We start from the raw sequence: 24,468 nt of genomic DNA, 5'->3' as shown, positions 1-24,468 counted from the left end.
GTTTATATACTGCTGCAGCACACACACACACCTCTCCTGCTGGTAATAACGCCCCCCATGACTTTACATCAACCAAATCCTAGCGACTTCCTGCGTCACCGCTGACAAAGGATGCAAATTCACTTGACATTATGCAAAAACACATGCAGAGAGAGAAAGATAGACAGACAGGCTGGGAGTGCTGGGTGTGGACTTTTCTCCTCAGTATATTTGAAACTCGCCCAAACAACCCAAAAAAGAACTGGGCCAGGCAGACAAGAGGAGGAGGGGAGGGAGCTTGGTTATCATAGATGAATAGCTGGACTTGAATGTGTGTGTCTGTGCCACTGTAAATGAAACGCAGATTTATGCAGTGAATACGATGATAGCCGGCAACTGTCACGTAACACACCCCTCTAATCTGTACTGTAACCGCGTTTGTAGTAAAACACCGAACTGTATGATTTCCATTCATTATGTAAACAGGACGCTGGCCTTTCAGCAACAGCTGGCAGATGTGCTCCCTGCATGTATTAAGCTTACACAATCACGCATGCATGTCATTTGTTTACATAAAGAGCTACACACATTTCATCTGAATAAACATCAATACTTGACTTTAACGACAAACAATCTCAATGAATAAAAAAAAAAATCAACTGCAGATTGGATCTTTAACTGTACAGAAAACAATAAGGCAAATTTACAATTTAGAGAAAAGGCAAAGGAGAAAGTGTCAATCAACTTAATTGTTAGACAACATCTATTCATGAATACTGAAGTGCGGTCTGTGTGCCGTACAAAATGCAGGTCAGGGTTCACAACCAGACTCCAATCTGTGGTTAAGTTTATGCAGCAAATGCACTTTGGCTAAAGTAAGAAAAAGACTGTGGTGGTTTCAGTTAAATGGTAACAAACACATAATTACTGTTAGAAGTTAACCCCAATCTTTCCCTAAAAAAAAATAATTAAAAGCTGAGAAAAAATAATCTCATTTGCAAAAGGAAATTTCATATTTTTGCAAACTGTGCAGTGAGTTGAAATGTTTTTTTGTTTTTTTAAAGGCCCCTGCTGTCATGCTGCTAACAATGAAGTGGGTGATGTAAAAGCTTAATTTAAGTACCATATTAAAAGCACAACAAAAACAAGATGCATATTATAAAGTGGTGGGCTGAGGGGTAAGAACAGCAAGTATGAGAAATGCCTTGAAACTCTAATAACTGATGGACTCAATGTTGGATATTTGATTTTGAAGGAAAACTGTATTTTTGAGCTTCTACCTTTAATCTGTAAAACCTGAGTTACACAGAGCTTAGACTGCTTGTGTAAGTTCAACGTAATGTGTTTTCCTGAAGCAAGCAAAATGCACTTTCAACTTGCATCTCTCTGTCCAAGTCCATGTTGATAATGCAAGGGGAAAAAAATCCCATCAACATCACTGTCATACCTGTCCAGGAAGGGATTATACACTTCATTTCACATGTCAATTGGGTTCCTTCCTGTAATGATCCAGATTAATAAGACTCGACTACACATACAAACTATACTATCTAAATGCCAAGTCTCTGCAGCAAGTCTGAGAGTGGAACAATGTGTTTTCATCCTGTGCTTCCTTGCTTAGCCATTCCGGCCCGTTATCATCGCTCTGCTTGCTTTCCAAATGCTTCCAGCTTGCTGCCAGGGCACCACCATCCTGAACAGTCATTAACACCTCCTATAGAGCAGCAGACACTCAATGACTGTGCAGTGTCCTACAGACAACCTTTGCACGTCCTCTCTGTTTAACTTGGCTTGTTTCTACAAGCAGGTTTAATTCGTTTGACGTCATTCTAATTTACTAAATTTCCCACAAGCCGACCCTGTATCATACTGTTCACGCACAAAAGGAATTATGGTCTCTAAGAAAAGAACTGGACTGTTGACAAGCAGCATTATAGTGACAAAAAAAAAAAAAAAACAAATTAACATTTCAAGCTAGCGCAAGTTGACTATGAAGAGACATGAAGGGTTTTTTAGTCATTCACAACCCCCCCTGCCCCCGAATTAAAATAACAGCAGGAAAGGTCAACGAGGAGAGACTGTAGGTCAGAAGAGACAAGGATGGAGAATGCGATCAGAGTTCAAGTAGACACTCCTTCCTCACCAACATCAAAGGCAATTAGTAATTTGCAAAGCAAATCATGATAAAGCAAGCTGATTCCTACCATTAGATGCTGGTACACAGCTTGCGTTTAGTGTAGTATAGTGTATGCCTCATTTAAAAAAAAAAAAAGCAGACATTTTGAAATGAAAGTGCTGAAGGTGTTTAAATGCAGAGATTCACCAATAAAGTAAAGTATTTGGAACTTAAACGTGTGAATAGTTTACTCTTAATTTTCCAAATACATGCAGCGTTAGTCAGTTCTCATTTATGACCAGATATGTTAGTAGGATCGAACACTTGAACACTGATTTACTGTTGTTTCAGCTTTGGATTTTTATATGCAGACCTGCAGCATATATTTGAACCATCAGTGCTGGTGCTAAATTGTAAGTTAACAACCCAGACGTGGCTCAAAGAACATATTTATTATGAAGAGGGCGACGTGTGACTCGAATAATATAAAGTTTATACTAATACTGACACTGATTTTTTTGGGGTCAATTCTTTTGGATTCTTTTTGTGCATTGCCATACTACATCATACAACAACTCTACACATTAAGGAACCAACTAATTCTTCTCGGAGCTGCAGCAAGTGCTATAAGCCATGGGGTTCGATGGTGTCGTAGCAGCTCAGATGACTCAGGCACATGCTGTGTACCCAACCAATCTGGCATGCAACCTTTGTCACATGTGATCACGCCTCCCACCCATCTTTCCTGTCTGTCTCTTCTGTCAACTACGAAAGACAGAGAAAAACAAGTGCAAAGAGGCTCCGAGCGAGGCAGAATAACAGTGACACCACAATGAAATTTCTTCATGCAGTAACATTACAGTAGCGTATCACTCACTGTGAGATAGACGAGCATGAAGGAAGCAGGGGAAGAGCAGGAAATACATAAGCCGCCACCACCACCCGGTCCCTCCTGGCCACGGTAAATTCTATATTCCTCTATTGATTTCAATTAAGATAACTGTTATTAGGCAGCATGCACGACATGAAGTCAATGAAAAGTTCGAGCACATGTAGTGCACTGATGGATTGGAGTGAAAAGCAGTCGAGTGAAGGGAGCCCATTGTTCCTGAGAGGGCTGGAGGTGGAAAGGGAAGGAAATAGAGTGAGAAAGAGGGAGATTACATGAAATATCCTCTTAGCTCCGCTGCACAGTAGCAGCAGGTAATGTGTTTGAGAGTGGCAATCAGTTTCCAAAACTCTCTAGCAGTCTAAGTGAAGCCTAGGAGCCAAGTGGAAAAAGAGACAAGACTTTTACCTATAAATCCCCTCACTTAATGTCTCCACAGTCTCTTGTTCAAAAAGGAAAATTAAGGAGTTGTTTGTTTTTTGTACATATGAATCCGTTTGTTTTGCACATCACTGACGTCAGGCGAAACGTTTTACATAAAATTAGGAATTCCTGACAACTTTATAGATCTGCAAATGTATTCACTTAAAAACTTTAACTATACACAATTTAAGTCTTTACGCTTGGGTTTTTCTTCCTGTACATCATGTGTAGAAATATCTTTGTGAGGATGTGTGAATAATGGATGCATCATGCAGCAGAGGGGGGAAAAAAAGGCCCATGTTTCCTTTGAATTAGTCATGACTACAATGCAGACTGCACTCTGCTGCCACTGACACATGAACAGCAGAGGAATAAGAAAGGAGTCGACCGCAAGAAAATACAGGGGTGAGAAGAAAAAGGGAGCGATGTGCATAACACGAAGAGACGGGAGCGGAGGAGGAGTGTCGCGAAGAATGTGAGCAGAAAGGAGAGGAAAAGAAGATTGAAAAGATTTAATTATCCCAATCAGTTGTGGCAGAGTAAACACACAGGGCACAGGCCAAACAAGTCTGGTTAAGAGCAGACAAACACACACTGGCGTAAAGTAAAGAAAACACACACACACACACACGCACACACACACACACACACACAAAGTGACACATTAATAGCAGCTTGCTAAAACATTTGCAAAGTGTTTAACAATCAAACAATTAAACATCACTATCAGTGCCAGTATAATAAAAGAATATGAGACAGGGAATCACAAAATGGGAGGGAAAGTTGTTTTAAAGGGATAGTCTGACATTTTGGGAAATATGCTTCTTCACTTTCTAGCCTTGTTTCTTCTCTTGTTTTGTCTCCTTTTTTTAATGGAATAGAATGTGATTTTCTTATGGCTTTTAAATAGAGTGACAATGTAGAGAGGACCCTAACCTCTGACCCCTTTCGGGGAGAAGTTGATGGGAAATGATATACAACAAAGGTCCCTGGCCGGACACAAACCAAGGTTTTATGGTCAGTGCTGTAACCCAAACACGGCGTACATTACAGGAGTCAAAGCAGAATATTAGTAAAACTGACAGCTTTTGACATTATCATATTTGACTTACAGGCATGCACGCACACACACACACACGCACGCACGCACGCACGCACGCACGCACGCACGCACACACACACACACACACAGGGCAGGACATGCCACAACTTCCCTCTGACTGTCTCTTTTGGGTGCCAATGAGTTCAGCTGAGAAACTTCAGAACGGTATTGAGGCGTTCATGAAAAATGAACTGATGTTACGTGGTGATAAAAAGAAAGTGACTGAATTAGAATTACTGACTCTCAGTTGTATGCCTCCTCCAACCAGTCAAGTTGCAGTTTACATCGATGTCAGTCCAGACTCGTACGTAGTAAAGACTTAATATTTAGTCAAATTCCTTGTATGTGTTCATACGCTCGGTCAATAAAGCTGATTCTGATAGAACAAACAGTTGTAGCCACGTCAGTAGACAATGCTTCAAATATGGATGTTGCTACAAAGAAGCTACAACTTCTAAAAAGTGGATGCTTCACACACACATCTTCAATCCGGCAGCACAGACGATCTATACAGTCTCTACAGTGTCATCAATTCAGTTTCCAACCAAATGTGAAAAAAGGTCACAATCCCCCCCCTTTATTCCTGAGTTATGGCGTTGAAGAATAGCCAGAAAAGGGTTTTTGTGAAGTTGACTTTTAGGATACAAAATGTCATCACTTAATTTTATCCTATTAAACATTTTTGTTAAATTGTGTCACAATTAGCGTATGAATTCTTGAGTTACGGCCAAAGACGTGTTTTGTGAGGTCACAGTGACTTTGACTTTTGACGACCAAAATCTAATCAGTTCATGCTTGAGTCCAAGTGAACATTGCTAAATTTCCCTCGAGGTGTTCCTGTCTTGTTCACGATGATGGGACAGTTGCTGTTTATGACATGTTACAGTTATGGATATTTGAGGGCCTTTCCATAGTGTCTCACATTAGAATACACAATATAGTTACATAGAACAATATAGATGAAGGTTTGGTTTTATTCTGTTAACAAAAGTAAATACATACTATAATACATGCTACATTTGAAATGGATGAAAACACTTTTCTTCTACAAAGTGTTCACTAACACAGTTAAAAGGTTTTGTGAGGCCGTACAATTACACGTTTGTTACTGCAGCAGTATTTGTTTCTAAACCGATGCCTATCGCTGGTCACATTGGAGCTATCAATGATAGTAGTATAACAAATCCTTTCATTAACTTGCTAGCCATGAGGCATGACGGACTGAATTAAAATTTGTCTTACACTGTCTGAAGCTGAAGATTATGAGACCAACCGAAAGGAGTTTCAAGAAAAGGAATTTAAAAGTCAACAACAAAAAAGGGGAAACTTTCTTTGTTCTCCATGGATTTCATGTAAATGTGTTTCCTGTGTATGTGACAGTGTTTGCATTTGTTTCTATTGTTCGCTGCTTTGTCGTCTGATCAGTGGTTCATGGCTCCACTGTGGTTCTGTAAGATTGACTTTCAAATGCCAGGCTCATTGGCTCAAAGCTCTGTGCCTCCTGGAATAATCTGAAAAGGTTACATATGAGAGTGGAAACAAAGACTGGGAGGACTCCTGGAAGATGTGCAGTCAATGAGCTAATGGGGGCATTAACAAGGCAAGCAGACAGAGATAAAGAGAGAACAACAAACAGTTGCACAGAGAATAAAAACAGACCAGAGCAGAGAGTCACGATAAAGGTCTTCAGATGAACTGTCCCCTTTTCTAATTCACAGAGAATGTTACTTTAGTCTATGTTCCAACCAATAAATCAACATTCAATAAAATTTTGGGAATAATATAATTAGTGTTTATAAGGCAAAATGAGATTCTCCTGACATACATGCTATTAGAGGCCCATGATAAGATTGTACAATTTGATGGTTGATTCCCACCGGACATGGACACAGAAACAATGGTGTCTGCATTCTTGGCAACTTTGGGATAATCGAGTTCTTGTGCACGCTACATAACCGCTGGAGGAGACACATTGGCTCAAGTTAGACATTAGCCTCTTTCCAAAGACTGAGCTCACAGAGGTGTGGCCATTGGAGGGCTGATGTCTTGTGGGCTCCATCCCATGATGAGATTAGCTATAGCCAAACAGAGACCAAAACTAATGTTAGGTATATTTGGGCAGCTTTTATTAACTCTGGGGTCTAAATAGCCAACAGAGTGACATGTCAGCAGTAACTACTGTCCCAAACTATGACATTTCACATCAAGTTTATGTTAGATGTATAAGTGGATATGGATATATAAGGATATGTCCACAAATTCAGACAAAAGTGTTGTATTTTTCAACTTAAATTTGAAGGAGCTGTTGTATTGGGACATATTTGTCAGCTCATAATGGCATATGCAGCCTTTCTGTGAATGTAGTGGGGTAGACAGAGAAGAGAGAAAGAGGAAAAGTAGGAGATTAATTAGAAAAAGAAAGATATAGAGAGAACAAAAGAAAACTTGTTGGATTTTCTAGGCCACATACTCTGAAATATTATTCCAGCCAGCCATTTGTCATGCCAATTAAAACTATGGTGATGTGTGTGTGTGTGTGTGTGTGTGTGTGTGTGTGTGTGTGTGTGTGTGTGTGTGTGTAATACTCACTGCTCCACTGGAATGTGTTCCTCATTAACTTCTCTATGAAGCTCCAAATATACTTTCCCTAATCTATATATTTTCCTGCCTACCATCAATCTGTGTACACTCTCGGTGTGTATTTGTGTGTGTGTGTTTGTCTTTGTGTACAGTGTACCTCTATAAGAGTGTGTTTATCTGTATGTATGACATGTATTTATGTGTGTGTGTGTTTCCACTGCCCCCCCCCCCCGGAATGTTTTCCCATATGAAGTCCCTACCACATGCCAGTGAGTTATGATGTTTCCATCAGGGGCTACAGTAGACAGAAAGGCCCCTTCCTGGCCGTACTCAACTGGCCTTGGCACGTCCACTCTGTCCACAGATCCAGTTTAAGAGATATGTGGCCAGTAGGTCGATGTTTTATTACAAGTTTTGTGTTGTAAACCAGGCTGTGTGTGCCGGGATTGGCTGTGTTGATGAAGCCATATGTCTAAGTTCTGTGTGTTGTGCGACATTCCTCCGAAAACCATCATTGAATTTTTCTTCTGTTCGGTTTGGCCCAGACGGGATGGCCTTTGGTGCCCTTGCTCGTCGATGATGACCACTGTCGTTGACAGTGAGCGGCCCCACAAGCCTTGCAGGTTTTGGAGATGCTCTCACCCAGTCATTTGAACCCATTTCGAGAACCGACTGTTCACTTACTGAGTCATTTACCCCACACCTTGACATGCGCCATTGACAAAGTAATCAACATTATTCGCTTCACCTGTGAGTGGTCATAATGTTTTGGGATATTGGTGCATGCCTTAGTAAGTTTTTATGGCTATTATGCAAACAGCTGCCTTTGAACGCATGAAGCCGACATAATGATCCCTCTGGAATAGTGATTCTGCTGGAAACATAGGTCTAATATTCTCTCTTGTTTTAGCTCTGTTTTGGTCTCTATGAAATGTCTATAAAATAAAATTTGGAGCCAATGCATCAAATAGATATTAAGAAATTTCAATCGATTAATGAAAACTTTGACCTGCTGATGGCACTAGATGAAAAATCAGGGGCTCCTCGAAGTCACCACAATTTATCCTGAGGGGGAACATGAATACGCGTAGCAAGTTTCATCACAATCTATCAAATAATGTTGAGATATTTCACTCAGAACTATAAATATCAATCTCGTGGCAGTGCTAGAGGAAAAGTCGTCAACTAAGACAACTAAGTCACTATGATTCATCCTACGGGGACTATGAATGTCCATCCAATCGGTAGGTGAGCTATTTCAGTCTGAACCAAAGTGGATGTCCAACCGACCAACATTACCATCTCTATAGCCATGCCGCTAAAATCATTGATTAGCTTTTAAGAATTAACAAAAATAAATAACGAATATAAACACTTGCTGCACATTTTTAAATCAGGGAGGTTGTTTCATCTCTTTCTACAAGATTCAACTCTTTGTAATAGTGGTGAATAAAAAAAAAAGGCTCAGAGAAAACACAGCATTCATCTTTGTGTCTCCCCTGGTTGTAGTTACGGTGAACCAGATCTGTGAATGTGTGATTTACTGCTGTTATTATTAGCAACTCAAATATTATCTATGGAGCCTGCCAGGTTTGTTTTTGTAGCCTAAAAAAGTGGTAGCTGTAAGATAAATTCACTTACACTGCATCAGAAAAATGAGTGGAAAATCAAAGTTGTTATTTGAAAATCTTGCAGCACATGGCAGCTATTATTGTTATTTGGAAGAAGCTCTGAGAGAAATGGCTGTAAAAATGGTAGTGGGATGTTCGTGCATTGTGAAATGACTACGGTAAACGGAATCAAGTTCTCTGTGAAATACTGCTTTTGTCACTAAAAGCTAAGGTAACAGTCCTCTAACAAACACAAAGGCCATTTTCATCAGACTTTTGGCCGTCGGAAAATCTACCTGATCAGGGATGATAATGCCAAAATGATCCTGTTGTCTGTTTATTGTTTGGCTCAGCTACAGTGCACTATACTAAGTGATAACAGGTAATTAGTATCCATCAAAAGGCTAGGGAATCTTAAAGGAAAAAGGAAAAACCAAAACAATGATACAAGTTATGCCTCCATTTTTCCCCACAGAGGATGGCGCAGCACATTAACATGAATAGATGGTTGCTCAATTTGTTGTTCTTTACTCTCTAGTTCCTCTTACTATTTGCAAAAATAAATCTGTACAAGTCAATAATGGCCAACTAAAGGGCTGCCAGCAACTCTGGTTAGAATACGAATACCCATTTTAGCCACTCATGTTCTGAGGGCGTCAGGGTCATTAAAGGAGTCAGACCAGTATATGAAAAGGCCTTTCACAGTTTGCATGTGTATAAATCAATGTGACACTAACTAAACAAGCGCTGCTGGAGAGCCAGGATAATGAACAGAGATGGACTGGAGGCAAACTGAGTCTTAATCATGGGACAGACATGATGGAGAGAGGGTGGGAGGGGAGAAGGCAGCTGGAAAACGACATGAAAGGCAGACAGAATAGAGGCAGTTAAAAAGGTTAGACAGAGCAGACCTGGGGGGCAAATGTTGTTTCTTAACGTTCATTTCAACCTTTTTAGGGTCCAGAGAGCTTTAACAATGTTTACCATTCGACTAACATTATGTCATTTGCTCTCATGAGTTAAACCCCTTTAAAACGGCATACTTCTCAGTAACAGTCTGTTCATATGTGAGAAGTCTTTGGCCTCTAGAGGCTGTGGAAAACACACAAGGCCCAAGACTAGACAGATATTCAGAGGCGGCAGTATTTCCCAGCCTTTATCCCTGACTGAAACATGAATATCAGCACAAACAAACAGTTTCCCGTAGGGACCCGAGGCTTTGGATCGGTCAGTGAGAAGTGGGACACTTGCAAATTTGAAACTAGCCCTGGGTGATCTGACAAAATTAACACACCGATGGGTACTCAGTCACCGGATGCACACTGTCTGCACATAGAGACAGGAGAGAGAAAGGAGAGAGCGAGAGCGGGAGAGAGGGTGACTTTTGAATATGAACATGGTGCCAATAATTCACTGCCAACATCCCAGCATGGATAAACACTGGCCACATGCCAGTGTGTGACCCTCAGGTCTCCATTATTTAACAGACTCACACACATGCAGCAAAAGAGCAGTCAGAGGCAAACGCAACACATTAGCGCTAACATTACTTACTGTACATGGATGATATAGAATGATCACACATGCGCGCGCGCGCGCGCACACACACACACACACACACACACACACACACACCTGTAGATGAGGCGAACAGACCAAAGGGTCAGACAGCCACTATCCAAAATGCTCCAAAAAATACTGTGTCCTTTTGGTGGTCATCTGACAATACTGACTTAGTGAAGGCAGCAACGTGCAGGACAAAGATAACAGACTGTTTAAGTGAATAACATTTACTCTAAAGATATGTTCCAAAATTAAAGTTTAAAACAATAGAAGTTCCAGGAATGGAAAAAAGCTTCCAAGGATAAACTTCCTCTGGCAATGAGCCAAGGATACTGTAAATTTCAAAATTAGCAAAATAATAGTATATAAACTCCAGTATATCCATTATTTCCTCTATTTTTCCCTCCAAATAATCTCCCTGCTTTACTGTGTCTCTCTCACACACACTTGAACATACACGCAAACAATGCACCCAAATCCTTTTACTCCCGAGCACAAACTAATACTACACCATTCAGTGTCTCTACGAGTCCAATTTTATTCACATCAGTGTTCATGCACACATAAGCACACACACACACGCACCTCTCACATTGCATATCACAAAGTGTGTGGGTGGTGGTTTCCCCATAGGCCTGTGGTGACAATGAGTCAAGGAGACAGGGGACGTGCACACACACAGAAATCACAAGCACAGATGGATGTACCGTACATGCACCATGTCACACACTCTGCTGCGAAAACATATACACACATTCCTACACTCACTCTGCACTGATGAATACAAAAAAACTGATGTGCAGGAACGAGCAGTGACGAATGTGACAATGTTGAAAACAAGGACTCAGAAGAGGTGGATAAAGATGACGACAACGACGATGATGATGATAAAAATGTGACAAAGTGTGAATGTGTTGCAGCACAGAGAATCTTATTGTACCAGAAGATAGTGATTCAGACTGGGTGCCATGGAGCCAGACAGTCAACAGACACCATTTCCCTGTTGAGCTGATGAACTCTGTGTGAAAAATCAAACGATTAATCTCCTCCCCAAATCGTGTTACCATCAGTATTATGGGTAATCCAAGAAGTTTTTTTATTTTTTATCAAATCAGATGATTGCACTGCATAATTATACTATGATTTGTAGTTTTTACAGTGTAAATGTATTTTGTTTAATCACTGGAAAAGTGAGCTGAACTCAAAACATGGGGACACTTTAGTCTGCTGGCACACAGGAGCTGCTGTAGCCGTGTGTTTATTGGCCATAGCTTTGCACTATAGTTTCATTTGGCAGCTTCCATCTCGTGGTTTTCAAACAGCATTGATATTTCTAAGACAACTTTTCACCAAAGTCCATCCCCTACTCTTTCCTCAAGCTATGTGCAAGTAAACGCAAATTCTTTTTCACATAGCTGTAACTCTGATGCTTCACTTATAGCTTTTGTTTCAACAAACTAGAACTCTCAGCTAGAAAGGCACTCAGAAGAGCGCCAAGGCCAAAAAGTCCTACATGTCTGTCTAGCTCTTTTAATAGAAAATAAAAGGAAAAAGGAAGTAGTCTGATAACAAAGTCATAGATCTCAACACCATAAGTATGTCTGATTTTTCACAATAGGATCTGTGCATTATTTTCAGAGAAACTGACAAAAATCACACAATGTTCACAAATTAGTAACAAAATCTCACAATGGTAAGGAAAGTGATAAAAAAAAAAAAAAAAAATCCTGGATCTGCCCCTTTAAACAGATCTATAAAATTTAGCAAATCCCGCCCTGACACATGGCCCATCCCTCCTCCAAGTTTGGTGCAAATCACAATCTGCAGCCTGGAAAATGACCATAACGTTGAATCGACATCCCTCTAAAACAGTTTTGACGATTTTAGCTGCACAGCTCACTTTTCAGAATTTCTGAAGCCTCATCCACACGTATATGGGTGTTAGTTATAACGGGACTTTTTCCTCCTCAGTCGGAAAAAAAATCTCTGTTCACATGTTACAAAATCATTTGTGTTGAGATGATGATTAACAATCTTGCACCTGTTTTGTTGACAAAATAAACAGTTTACTGGGTCATCACAAGTCTGTTTAATTTGTATTCAGCTGAAACAACTTCTGAATAACTTCTGCTACAATAACTTCAGCTCCCTGATGCAGCTAGTCTGCGTTCATTCGATAAGATAAAGCACAATGCAGCTCTGGCTCACTTCTGCGTCGCTGCACATTGTTGCCAGCTGAAAAAAAATAAAAAAAATTAAGATGCTGCCACAATTCCTTTCAGTCAGTGTGACAGACAGCAATCAAGTGGAGAATAATCGCTACTTCTCTCCTACAGCAGACAGAAGGGGAAAAGGCAGAGAGGAAATGTACTGTTGCTTTCTGCTTGATTCAGCTCATACAAATGGTGCTTTAGAGCTCTTGTTATTAATGAATGCCTGCGCGTCTCTGAAAGGGCCGAAAAGAATATACAGCTGGTACTTCTCACACATACAGGCATGGACACACACGATCATGAGTGGTAGATTAATGACACAGCTGTATTTTCTCTAAGAAGGTCACGGTATTAATGACAAAACTTCACAGTTGAAGCTGCCCTAAGAAGAATAGTATGAACAAATGCACGGACATTCCACACGTAAGATAACCACACAAATTTCATTACAAATGTCACATCATCATCATCATTATCATCATCATCAGGGGCAAGACATGGCAAGAAGAGATCGGGAATGGGGTTGTGGAAAGACGAGCATGAGCGGGGGGAAGAGGAAGAGGAGGAGGAAAAGGGATGAGCATTGAATATAATGAAGACGAATGGGCTTCCTGATGGTTCCTGAATGCTAGTGCTAAAGGCCACATGTTTTCCAGAGACCCCAGGACAAGTGCCTGCAGGTCTACAGTGGCCACAAATGTTGATTCCTGGGGCCAAGTAATTCAGATCCATATAAACTAATCACTGTGTTACATATCATGAGGACTGTTTATCTATCTATCTATCTATCTATCTATCTATCTATCTATCTATCTATCTATCTATCTATCTATCTATCTGCCCATTTTTACATTATAACGAAATTTAATTAGCTTAAATGAAACTGACACTATATTTTCAAAATTTGTATCAGAGCCAAATAAATTAAAAAAAAAAACATTTGGCATGAAGCAAATTCAACCATGTACCTTGAAGCCATCTTAAAATCATCTTTTACATGTCTACATAAATGTGCTGTTCACCATAATCTTGTTCCCGTTGATAAAAAAACCTGTTTTTTTTCAAATATTCAGAGGCAAAAGTGTTTAGAGATTTGTTTCAGAAATCCTGACATCCTTTTAAATAAGGGAAAAGAGTAACCTTATGTTCACTTGCAAATTGCCGAAGCATTGTTATCACCCTTTTTACAAAGTAACCTTTTCAGAGAATGAAAGCCTTTATCTTATTTTATAATCATGCAGTGCAATTACTATCTTAGTGTTCATTTTTCAGTTTATTGTCGTTTCTCCGTTTCTCATTCTCCCATGGTTTTTTATATCCAATGATGTGTATTCAGATGTGTGTTTGCACCACAGCTGGTCCAATCTGTAATGAATATGGGAAATAAGTGAAACACACAGACACATATTCATGGAGAGCATTAACGTAGGAACAGTGCGGCTGGCGTATCAATTTGGACTTTGATAACATACTGAAATGTGAATTTCATCCAGTAGCTGCAAGAGTTAATCATTTGACAAACTACTCTTTATGCTTCACCAGTGAACCAAAGGAAAAATACAGTATGTTACACACTTTTATCATAACCAGTATACACAAGGGGAAAAAGCATTTAAAGGCACTGCTGCCTTGGTAGACCATATACAAGGGAGTACAAAAGGGGCAATGGGGGGATGACAAGCAATACAACTCATCAGTTAAATTCAAACTGACAGCAGTGTAAGTACATGGTACAGTATGTTCTTTACGGTAGCTTAAAGCAACCACCAGGACATCCCAGGGGAACAAGCGCCTACTTTCCCATCAGCCCTTCACCACTGCATGCATGCAAACTTAAACACCACTTCAGCTAATTAAGCATTCAAGTTGCTAACACGCGTGTGTGTCAACATCAGGGAGTTTTTTCTCTTTGTAAACATTTCACTGGCTCTTCATGTGGATATTTTTTGACTCCCTTATGTTGCTTTAATAAGAATGCATATAGAAGTAAACCTACATCCAGGACAAGTATATAATTACGTAGCAATTATGAAATTAACATGAGCAATCTCAGAAATTAATAAACCATGTGTGTTATGTGCTGCAAACATGGAAAAGGGTGTGAAACATATCACCCATAACTTGTCTCAAGATTTCATCCCTTTAAACCCAAATCCCAGCCAAGACAATCACATACAGACATGTTAACACGCACAGAGGCATGCACACACATACACAACCCTGAGCACTCATACTCCTTCACCCATCCGTAATAGTTAACTTTCTGCTCGGCTGGTTCAGTACAGGGAGACAGAAGAGAGAGATGGAGGGTGTTGAATCGAGTCATGCAGCATGAGAGAATGAAGAGGAGGAGGAGGAGAGGGAGGGGGGTAGTCTGGTTACAGACCTCTGAATCACCGCCCACATCACCAAAATTATCAGTGACTCAAAAAGGACTGATGCTGCCCTTGTGAACGGCTGTTTTATGGTTGAAAAAAACAACCAAGCAAATCACAGCCTTTGTGGGCGGGACAAATGCAAGTGATGTTAGAAAGATGTGGCAGGTTCAGACACACTGGGAACTATAATGCCTTCAAATGGAGCTTGGCCATTGACCAAGTCATTCACCAAATGGTTTAGTCAGTTTATTTTTACCTACTGTAGGAGATTAAGTCATATGAACACTAGTACTAGTCCAGTGAAAATTACAACAGACATCATCATGGTGTCCTGGTGGCTTAGATACGCAGCATCTGCAGTTCGAGATCGGATCGGCTTTTGTTGCACATCATTCCTGATCACTCTCCCACAGCATTTCATGTCAACTTTCTCTGATAAAGAAAAGAGAGAAACATGTTCATACATCCTATTTTCAAAAATGTTGTGTTCATAACAAGGAAAGGCTATTCTTATAAATATAAAATACCACTTTATTTTCTCTTTTCAGTTTATTAGTGACAGTAGAGAGATGATTGGAAATGTTGGAGAGCTACATGCAACATGTTCCCCCTCCTGGACACTGCAGGTGCCCCATCTCACAGCTTTAAAAAAAAAAAAATTCTCCAACATAGATTTTGTATGAACAATATTGTGACGAGTGCATATGATAAAAAAGTTTTTCATCTTTCAGAGCTTCAGAAGGTCCGTTTTCCTGCACATTACACTGCACTGTATCCATCATGTTACCATTTCAAGTCTGTTCCTGTCCCAGCACATCCGATTGTTTTATTCACTTTAGGTTAATTGCATGTTTCTTGAAAACGAACAAAAGAAACATAAGAAAATAGCTGACTTAAACTAGGAGCAGGGCTAACAAGTTAGCTAACATGAATAGGTAGCTTGCAAATATTAGCCAGCCAGTCAGTTACAATCTCTGTGCTAAAAGCTAATGAAAACACTAGCAAAGTCAAACAGGCACAGGCTTCAAAAGATCCTCCATGAATTACTAACACCCTCTCCTGTGTCTAGTGTCTAATACAGACTGGAATAATGGTCATGGACATCTGTAGCCCTTTCTAAACATGGGCGATGTAACACTGCTGGTTTCTTGTAGCTGTTAAAGTGATGGCTTTTTGTGAGTCAGATATAGATGTCTTTATGTTAAGCTTTATTCAGCCACAATGCCTGTGCTGCATCGTGCGACATGCCGTTGAAAGAGATGGGGAAATGTTACTAGGTCTGGCAACAAAGAGCGCGGTCATGACTTTTATGTGAAAGTGACTCGATGCTTATTCAGATATTCAGACGTGAGACCAACATGTTAAATCAGATTAACAGAACGGAGGTGCGTGGCGGAAAAGGGTTTCTGACTTTACCTTGTCATTTCTCTGTAGGGAACCATGTCCTCTCTGTAAACATATCCAACCACCTCAGAAAATAACTGGCAAATGGCAGAAGACATTTATATATAGATAACACTAACTCAACCTAAAATGTGTTCATAGGCACAAAAACAGTTCATAGGGGCAGATAGTGACCCAGTGCCCAAGATTCCCACACAGTTGCAGGACATTATGTAATTGCCACACACACACACACACACACACACACACACACACACACACACACACACACACACACACACACACACACACACACACACACACACACACACACACACACACACAGTGAACGGGCTGTAGAAAACAGAAGTAACTCTTGAGATGAAAGCGCTCTTAGTGTTTTTACAGTGGAGGGGCTACATTTATAACACAATATCATAATATATACATTTTATGATAGATGTTTGATCCATTTGCTGTAATGAAATTATCTCTTTTGTGTCTCCGTTCGTCTCCCTGTCTCTTACTCAAGTGAGCAGTTGGCGTAAACACACCAGCTGCAGTGACAATTATCGTGTCAAGTCTTCCCTGACGTTCATAGAAAGATGATTTTGGGTGAGTCACAGAGGCGAGTGGAGAAAGAAACAAATCAATAGCAGACAGAGCGCTGGATACACTAGTGTAGCAAGATGGATATTTAAGTTGACATTTAAGCTAAGGTAAATAGCTCTGTGTAGAGCGACCTCTATTTGTTTTTGCCAGGGCTGACTCCACTGTGGTAAATGAGGTCTTTTTTTCTGTTTATCCATCTCCCTCTTTCTATATACACAACGTGTGCATTTCCTTCCCTCCACCTCTTTATCTGTCCTTCTAATCTTCTTCGGTGTCTCTTCGCCCCCCTGAAAGCATCTGATGGACGTCAACACACAGGAGGAAGCAAAGTTCAGTATAGCCCTGTTGTCTAATAGCTGCATATAAATAATAAAAAAACAGCCTGAAGTGTTTACATTTCACAGATATGTAGGTGTGATAGTCTTTGGTGTGTTAGGTAATGTTTAACAGTTACATGCAGTACATTTACATTTAATTACAAGATTAACTTCAACGACAAGATGTTTCCTTTTGTCCTTTCCATTTTTCCCTCCTCTCCCTTCTTATTCCCATGGCAGTTGCTTACTTCCCTACAATCTCCCCCTCTCTCCCCTTAATGTGCTTTTTGTGTGAGTGGAAAACAGAGCAGTCATACGCCTCAGCCAGCCATCAAACATTTACATCATGTGGTGCTTTGGAGTGCAAAAGAGAGAAAGACAGTGGAGAGAGACACAGAAAGGAAAAGGGAGAGGGATGTCTACAAAACAAAAAAAAGGAAAGAAGACAGACAGTCATACAAAGAAAAAAAAGCAGACTGAAAGAGGAGAACTTCGGGAAAGACACACACAGACAGACAAAGAGTGTAAAAGACAGAGACAGACAGAGAAAGAGACAGGAGGACAGCTGAACTGCTCTAACAGAAGAGTCATTGTCTGAGTGCCAGTAGGTCAGGAGTTCACCAGCCACTGGTCCACAACAGGGCCAAGTAATGCTACCATGAGTAATAGCAAGAATGGAATTTATAATTGATTACACAAGAGTTTGGAAAACTTGCTTCATGTTCTGGATTCAGCAGAATTTCATTTAGAGCTCAAGACAGTGAAAATGTCCAAATCTTGAACGGATCGAAGATAAAATAGGGATGGGGAGACAGCAAAAACCTGTCGGGCTGGATCATCTTAATAATATTGACTGGAGAGAGTGACACAGCAGCTTTTTCTCATCTTGTGAAGGGAAAATGTTTGAGGTTAGTGAGCAAACAATAAATAAGATAATGCATCTGTGAAATGTCTCTGTTATATTTAAAAAAAAAAAAAAATTGTTTGAGCCAGACTATGACAGATACAGGTTTTTGAGTATATGATAACAAAGAATAATCTTTCTAAGCCACTTGTTCCCACCTGTGATGAATCTAAAAGGTTTCAGAACATGATTAATGATATAGAAAAGATGACAAAACATACTTCTGCTGCACACCTTTTTCTGACCTTGGTGATTTGTCTTTAATTGTTGCTTTTTCTTGTAAAATACTGATGGTTTTACCTCTTCAAGCATCTGAATGTTACGATACAAATCAGTGGGGGCACTATTCCAACCAGTCCTCCGAATGAAAAAACAACGGTTGTTGGTCTGTGCCCTCTAAACCCACGCTTTTTTTTTTTTTTTTTTTTTTTTAAACCATTTCAACTAATTACTGTAGAAAAATAATTCTGTTTCATCATGTGCTATGGTTGAAGTCTGGTTATGTTTAGGGAAAGGGAAAGATCATGGTTTGGTTTGAAATACGTAGTTTGTAAAACCTGAACTAACCATTCTTATTTAACCAGTTGGGAGTAGTGGAAACACATTGTTGAACACAGCTGACATATCATCACCTTATGGCGAAATTATTAGCAAAACCTTGCTTATACACAAGTTGCAGAGCGACATTATTTTTCATTTGGTTCCTGGCCAGCTGGTGAATGTAAGTCCAATATTCATTCTCTTTTACCTCAGTTTTTAGTCTCTACCAACTCTTCAGGGAGATAGCTGCTTTTCAGCTGCTAAATGCTCTTCTGTGTTCACCAGCTAACTGTTGTAACTATTTGATGTTGAGCAGGTAGCGTACCGTGGGTGTTCACAGCTTTTCATCTGCAAACAGCGGCCAAAATCGAGAGCGGTCGGAGTGAACCAAAACCAAAACAGCAAAGTGGCAGAATAGATCATTAAAAATGAGCTCAATTAAAGCCCCTTTAAACACAACAGCATTTAGTACTAATATACCAATGACAGATATAAAATGGTATCAAACAATTTCCTAATTCTGCATCCTTAATATAACAACTTAAATATTCTTACTAGTTCACAATAAGTGAAAAAGTAATAGAGCTAGATAAACAAAAAAATGTGTATAGAAAAGCAACTGACATTTGTTTTTGTGACAGTAAAAAAAAGATTCTTAAAATTTCATCATATACTTAAGTTGTCCAAGAAATTTTAATGATGATCAGTGATGATTAATGCGGTGCTAAATTCTGGAGAACTTATAAAAACCATTTATCCAACAGTAAAAAGGCCTGACCTACACATAACAGTAATTCATAATCCTCTCCCAAGGTCTAGCACAGGTGGGGAGACAATTAGGCCAGAAAGAGTCTGTGGCCAGTAATACCCTGAAGGATTCCCAGGAAAGGTGATTTTTATATATATATATAGCAGAAAGGGATAATGATATTTTGGGGCACTAAACAGTGTATTAAATGAAATGGGATAAAGCAAAGAGTGCCGTGATTAATCTTGTAATCCTTCTGATTACTCACTCATCTATGTTTTTACCTATAACCTAATATGTACCTTATTTAAAAAAGAAAGAAGAAAAAAAAAAAAAGCATAAAACACCTGGTCCTTGTTTGCAGGTGCCAGTATCTCCTTTATTTTCTTGCTGGCCTAAATGTCATGCCTACTCTTCTGGAGATGACTGTGGATTTTTCCCTTTGGGTTCCTTCTGGCTGTGTCTACTCTGCCCCCCCCCCCCCCCCTCCTCTAAATTTCCATTTTTAGCTTTTTACCTGTCACTCTTCAAGCATTACAGTGACTGAGCAGCTACAGCTCGATGTCTTGTTCAAGGACACTTTATCATGAACATGGCTGTTAATGGGCTGGACTGACAGTTAATGGCTGTAATGGGTGTTGTCATGTCCTTTGATCAAGCCCATATTCTGTGAGAATGTGAGAGCAAACAAGGGAAAGGACACTACTGATATCTTTAATGATATCTAAATGAAGCAATTTTCCTTGTTTTTCTTCTCGCATTTTCCCCTCTGTGCTAACCCAACCCCCACAAATCTCTCTCTTTGTACAGAAATAGGCTATACACTGAGAGAGAGACGAGATAAACAGACCTGAGCCCCCATGTCTGAGGAGAGAGGCAAAGGTAGAACAAGAAGAGAGAGAGAATAAACCATTTATAAATGCAATATGTGCATCCGAAAACATCCATATGTACACACATTTGGATATAGTGTCAAATGATATATGCAGTCTCACATAGACACGGTTATGATATATATGCCTCCAACACACACACAGAAAAACAGACATATGCACATATTATCTCTTTTCTATCACACATACAGGAGCAGATTCATATCTGAACTCATTTCCTTGTCCTCCTGTCCCACAACAGACACTGATTTTTTGTTTTTTGTTTTTTGGACCCACCCAATGCAAGCAGTGACAAGCCTGCTTTATCATGGTACCACAAACATGTATACATGTAACCCATCAACCCTATATTAATGGGCAGAAGCCAACTCCTCTTTTCATAGATGATGGCTTTCACCTTCACAAGCCTCACATTTAGAAAACAAAACACTACTACTGCCTAATGTGAACAAATTTATCAGCTGTTTTCATGAAGGACAAAAGTCACCTTGAAGCTTTTCTAGTCAAATCACAGCAGCTCTTTTCCCTCGCCTCTAATCCATACATTGCATAACATAGCAAACCCTCCCTTCACATCTTGTATAGTGCCTAAATGCTGCAAAAACTCAGGCCGTGGGTGGGGGATGGGGCGCAAACTGATGCAAAGTAGCTAAGGAAAATCAGTATTAATAGTATGGAACATGGGGTTTATGAAAAGTAAAACATGAATATATCAGTTTTTCTTGTGTAATTGAGAAAATCAGACTTGCAGTCCTTGAGCTTCTAGGAATTGTGCCAAGAGAAATAACATCGATGTGAATGACACAACAAAATCAAATTATGTATTGTGTGATGCTGTAATACATTTGTCATTCTGTGTTGAGCTTGTCTTACGTTATGTAGACATCCATTTGTTCATTGGGGTTGTGAACCAAAAAGGTTAAGAACCACCAGGTTACATAATGCGCCTAACACTCCCTCCACATCACTGCAGCCATCCAAAACAAGGACTGATCCGCACATGCACGCGCGCACACACACACACACACACACACAAATTTTACCCAGGTACAGGGCAGAGATACACTACATCAAAATGGAGGACAAGGGAGTCTGCTGAATATGATTTTATTCTATTATGTAATGGTCTAACCCAGTCACAAATCACCAGACAGCAGCCCTATCATACATTTTTGACCCCACTCATCATAAAACTCTCACTTCCCATCAAATTGTTTTACCTTTGAGGGATCAAGACCCCCTCCCCCCAATCCACCTAATTTTCTCACCTTCCCTGGGATTTTTTTTTCTCCACATCTCCTCTTTCCCCCCCTCATTGATTGTCTGTTTAACCCATGTACAGTACCTCTACTCATACATGAATGTCCTACTCCCAGCTCTCACCCTTTTTCCTTCTCCTGGTTTTTTATTTTGTCTCTAACCATCCACTCTTCCTTGCCGTCACTCTTAATATCCCCTTTTCCCAATTCCCCGTCAGTTTAACCCCATTATGTCTCTTTTGTTTCTTCTTTCTACTCCCTATCTTATCTTCCTCCACTTTCATCCGTTACCACATTCCCTGCACGCATTTTTCCCCCTCGAGTCCCTTTTCTGTTTGTCTCAGCCCTGTTTTTCACCTGCTCTCCCGACTTTATTTTTTCCACTGACCACCCCCCCACCCCCCTCCCCACCCCCACCCCCACCCCACCACACCCCAGGCCCTACCAGGTATGAGCCACAGTGAAGCGTCGCCTCTGTCGGATGCTCTTGTTGACCATCAGCTTGCGGAAGAGCCGCGGGGAGCTTCTCGGGGACAGTTTGGGGGACGTGGCGCCCCTCTTCCCACCGACCACACCTGGCATCTTGGGAGGCTCGAGCTCCAGGTGCATGTGCTCCTTGAATGTCCGTATGCAGGAGTCCATCTCAACGCTCAGCTCGTTGGACGACATTCCTGCAGGCTGGGTTCAGTTCCGTGTGTCCTCTGTCAAATTCTGCCACTTTCTATACAAATTCAGTCCCACCAGCCGGTCATGTACAGCTGATTTCTGCCTTATCCAGACACAGGGAAGTTTAAACTGTGCTAAAACCTTGTAGTGGAAAAATTGAATCTACCTCAAACACAAACATTCGCACGGGAAAAGGCCAGATTACACATTTGTTGTTTGTGTTGCCTCTATGCTTTCTGTCATTCCCCCTTTTCCCCCGTTCTTCGGGGTTTTAGGGATTAGCCAGCCAGCAGTCGTGCCCTCTCCCTCTTTCTCGCTCTCTCTCCTTTTGGCTCATACACCGTGCTTTCCTGCTGGTCTTCTGTTCATCAGAGGCTCTTAGAGGGAGCTTTACCCACAACAGGGTCACATACAGCTCCTTCCAGGACAGAAGAATTCCTCTTTTCAACACTGCTTCTCTCCCATCTCTCTCCTGGTCTTGCTATCAGCAAAGTGTACACCCCGGTGCTCTATCACTCTCCCTCCTTGTCCCCGTGTCCCTCTGCCTCTCTGGCACAGTTGGTGCCTGCTAAATGCACACCTCAGTACCAGCTCTTTCTCTTAGTCCATCAAGGCAGCTTGATGTTGGAGGATCTCCCTTATGAAAGATTCAGAAGGGCTGAAAACTGCTCTCTGCCTCCTCCTGTCTTGCTCTCCCTCCATCCATCACTGCATGACTGACCTCCTCTCTCTGCAAACAACCCCCACCTCTTCCAAAGGCACTCCCGGTGTAGCACAGAGTGACTCCCCACTACGCCGAGCCTCTAGTCAGATTTCCCTTCACCTCGCCGGTCAGAGCAGCGAGCAGAGCACAGCACAGCATGCGGGCAAATGCTTCACTTGCTGTTTCATTCAGAATAAACACAAGGAGCTGAGAGCAGGCACGCAGTGAATGCAAGCCACGCCTCCCCTGCTTAGGATTGGCTGGTGGCTGTAGTGACGACAGGCAGGCAGGCACAGTAACAGGTTGTCAGTTTTATTATTTATTTTTTGTTTAGCTGGGATTTGTGGTAATGTTGCTGATGATGTTGTGACCTTTAGTGGGCAAGGCAACTGGTGAGTGCAGGCCAAGAAAAAAAAGGCAATTTGGAAAGGAGATAAAGGCAAACAGTTTAATGGGCATTAGTGAGCAGAAACATACACACTGCTCAAAGGTCAACTGATTCAAATAAACACTCTATAGCATGCATTCATACCAGTGAGTAAAAGTCCTGTTGCAATACGAAGGCAACCACATATTAACTCACTACACAAACTATATTCTATCAGAAAGAAAAGAAAAGAAAAGAAAAGAACAGTCATTCCAGATACATATCCACGCACAAAAGGGCTACTCTGAAAAAACAGAGGCAATGCCCTGAAGGTAAAGAGACTGAGAAGAAAAAATCCAAAAGGAACATCAGAAGAGGCAGAATGGCAGCGTGACGAGTATTGAAAATGTGAGCCCTTGCCCGTCTGCTCGGCGGCCTGATTTGTTTAGGTTGTGAGTCATTGTGAGCCATAGAAGCATGGAGTGCTTTCTCACTAAATGCTTGCCAATAAACCATTTGAAAATAATCTTTCCAAGCTTGTATATAAAAGAGAACATACTTGTAGTAATATGAGGCATCACAGGAGCACAGCAGGCTAGTGTGTGTTGTTAGAGGTTTAAAATGCACCAATGATGCATGGCAGTCCCTGGCTCGCTCGCCCGCCCCCCACCCCAGCCCGTCTATCCTACTTCACCACAAATAATTAAAACAAGCTAAACTAATGCTTGACATAGCAAACACAGGACATAGTTAAAAATAACTGACCTGTATGGGTCTTACTGAATAATGCATCCCAGTAGCATCCAATAGGTGAACTAGTTGTAAAATCATATATACTGTAGATGTGCAGTAGTGCTGTCTTCTAAATTCTGCCCAACCCAACTAAGTCTCCACAGCCATGCTATCTTCTGTGTGAGGCTGTACTTTTGCACAGCAGTGCTACGAGCTAAATGCTACCATCAGCAAGCTAACATGCTCAAAATAACAATGCTAACATGCCAACTTATAAGCGGTACTGTATAACATTTATCATGATCACCAACTTAGTTTAGCATATTAGCATGTTTACATTTGCAATTATCAGTAAAGGCAAAGTACAGCTGAGGCAAGTGTTCAGTCATAAACCATTTGATGAATACAATTTTGAGCTGAGGATGGATGAAATGTTAAGAGAATACCAAGGCTTGGCAATGGAAGCACGTACCTAATGTTATGGCAGTTCA

At 40.7% G+C, this 24,468-nt stretch overlaps 1 protein-coding gene across 2 annotated transcripts in view; it reads right to left on the bottom strand.

Moving 5' to 3' along the window:
- pde4ba (phosphodiesterase 4B, cAMP-specific a) overlaps positions 1 to 24,468 on the bottom strand; it is a 176,379-nt gene that overhangs the window by 104,010 nt on the left and 47,901 nt on the right. The window contains exon 1 of one of the 2 annotated variants that reach the window (XM_056377790.1): positions 21,955 to 23,034. The exons of the other annotated variant lie outside the window; for it this stretch is intronic. Coding sequence (XP_056233765.1) covers positions 21,955 to 22,178 — 224 coding nt within the window. The 5' untranslated portion in view covers positions 22,179 to 23,034. Of the gene's footprint in view, positions 1 to 21,954; positions 23,035 to 24,468 lie in introns of those variants that run through there. 2 annotated transcript variants of the gene reach the window in all.

This window comes from Seriola aureovittata, chromosome 6 (assembly GCF_021018895.1).
Source record: "Seriola aureovittata isolate HTS-2021-v1 ecotype China chromosome 6, ASM2101889v1, whole genome shotgun sequence".
NCBI lineage: Eukaryota > Metazoa > Chordata > Actinopteri > Carangiformes > Carangidae > Seriola > Seriola aureovittata.
This window is presented reverse-complemented; position numbering and strand designations above follow the sequence as displayed.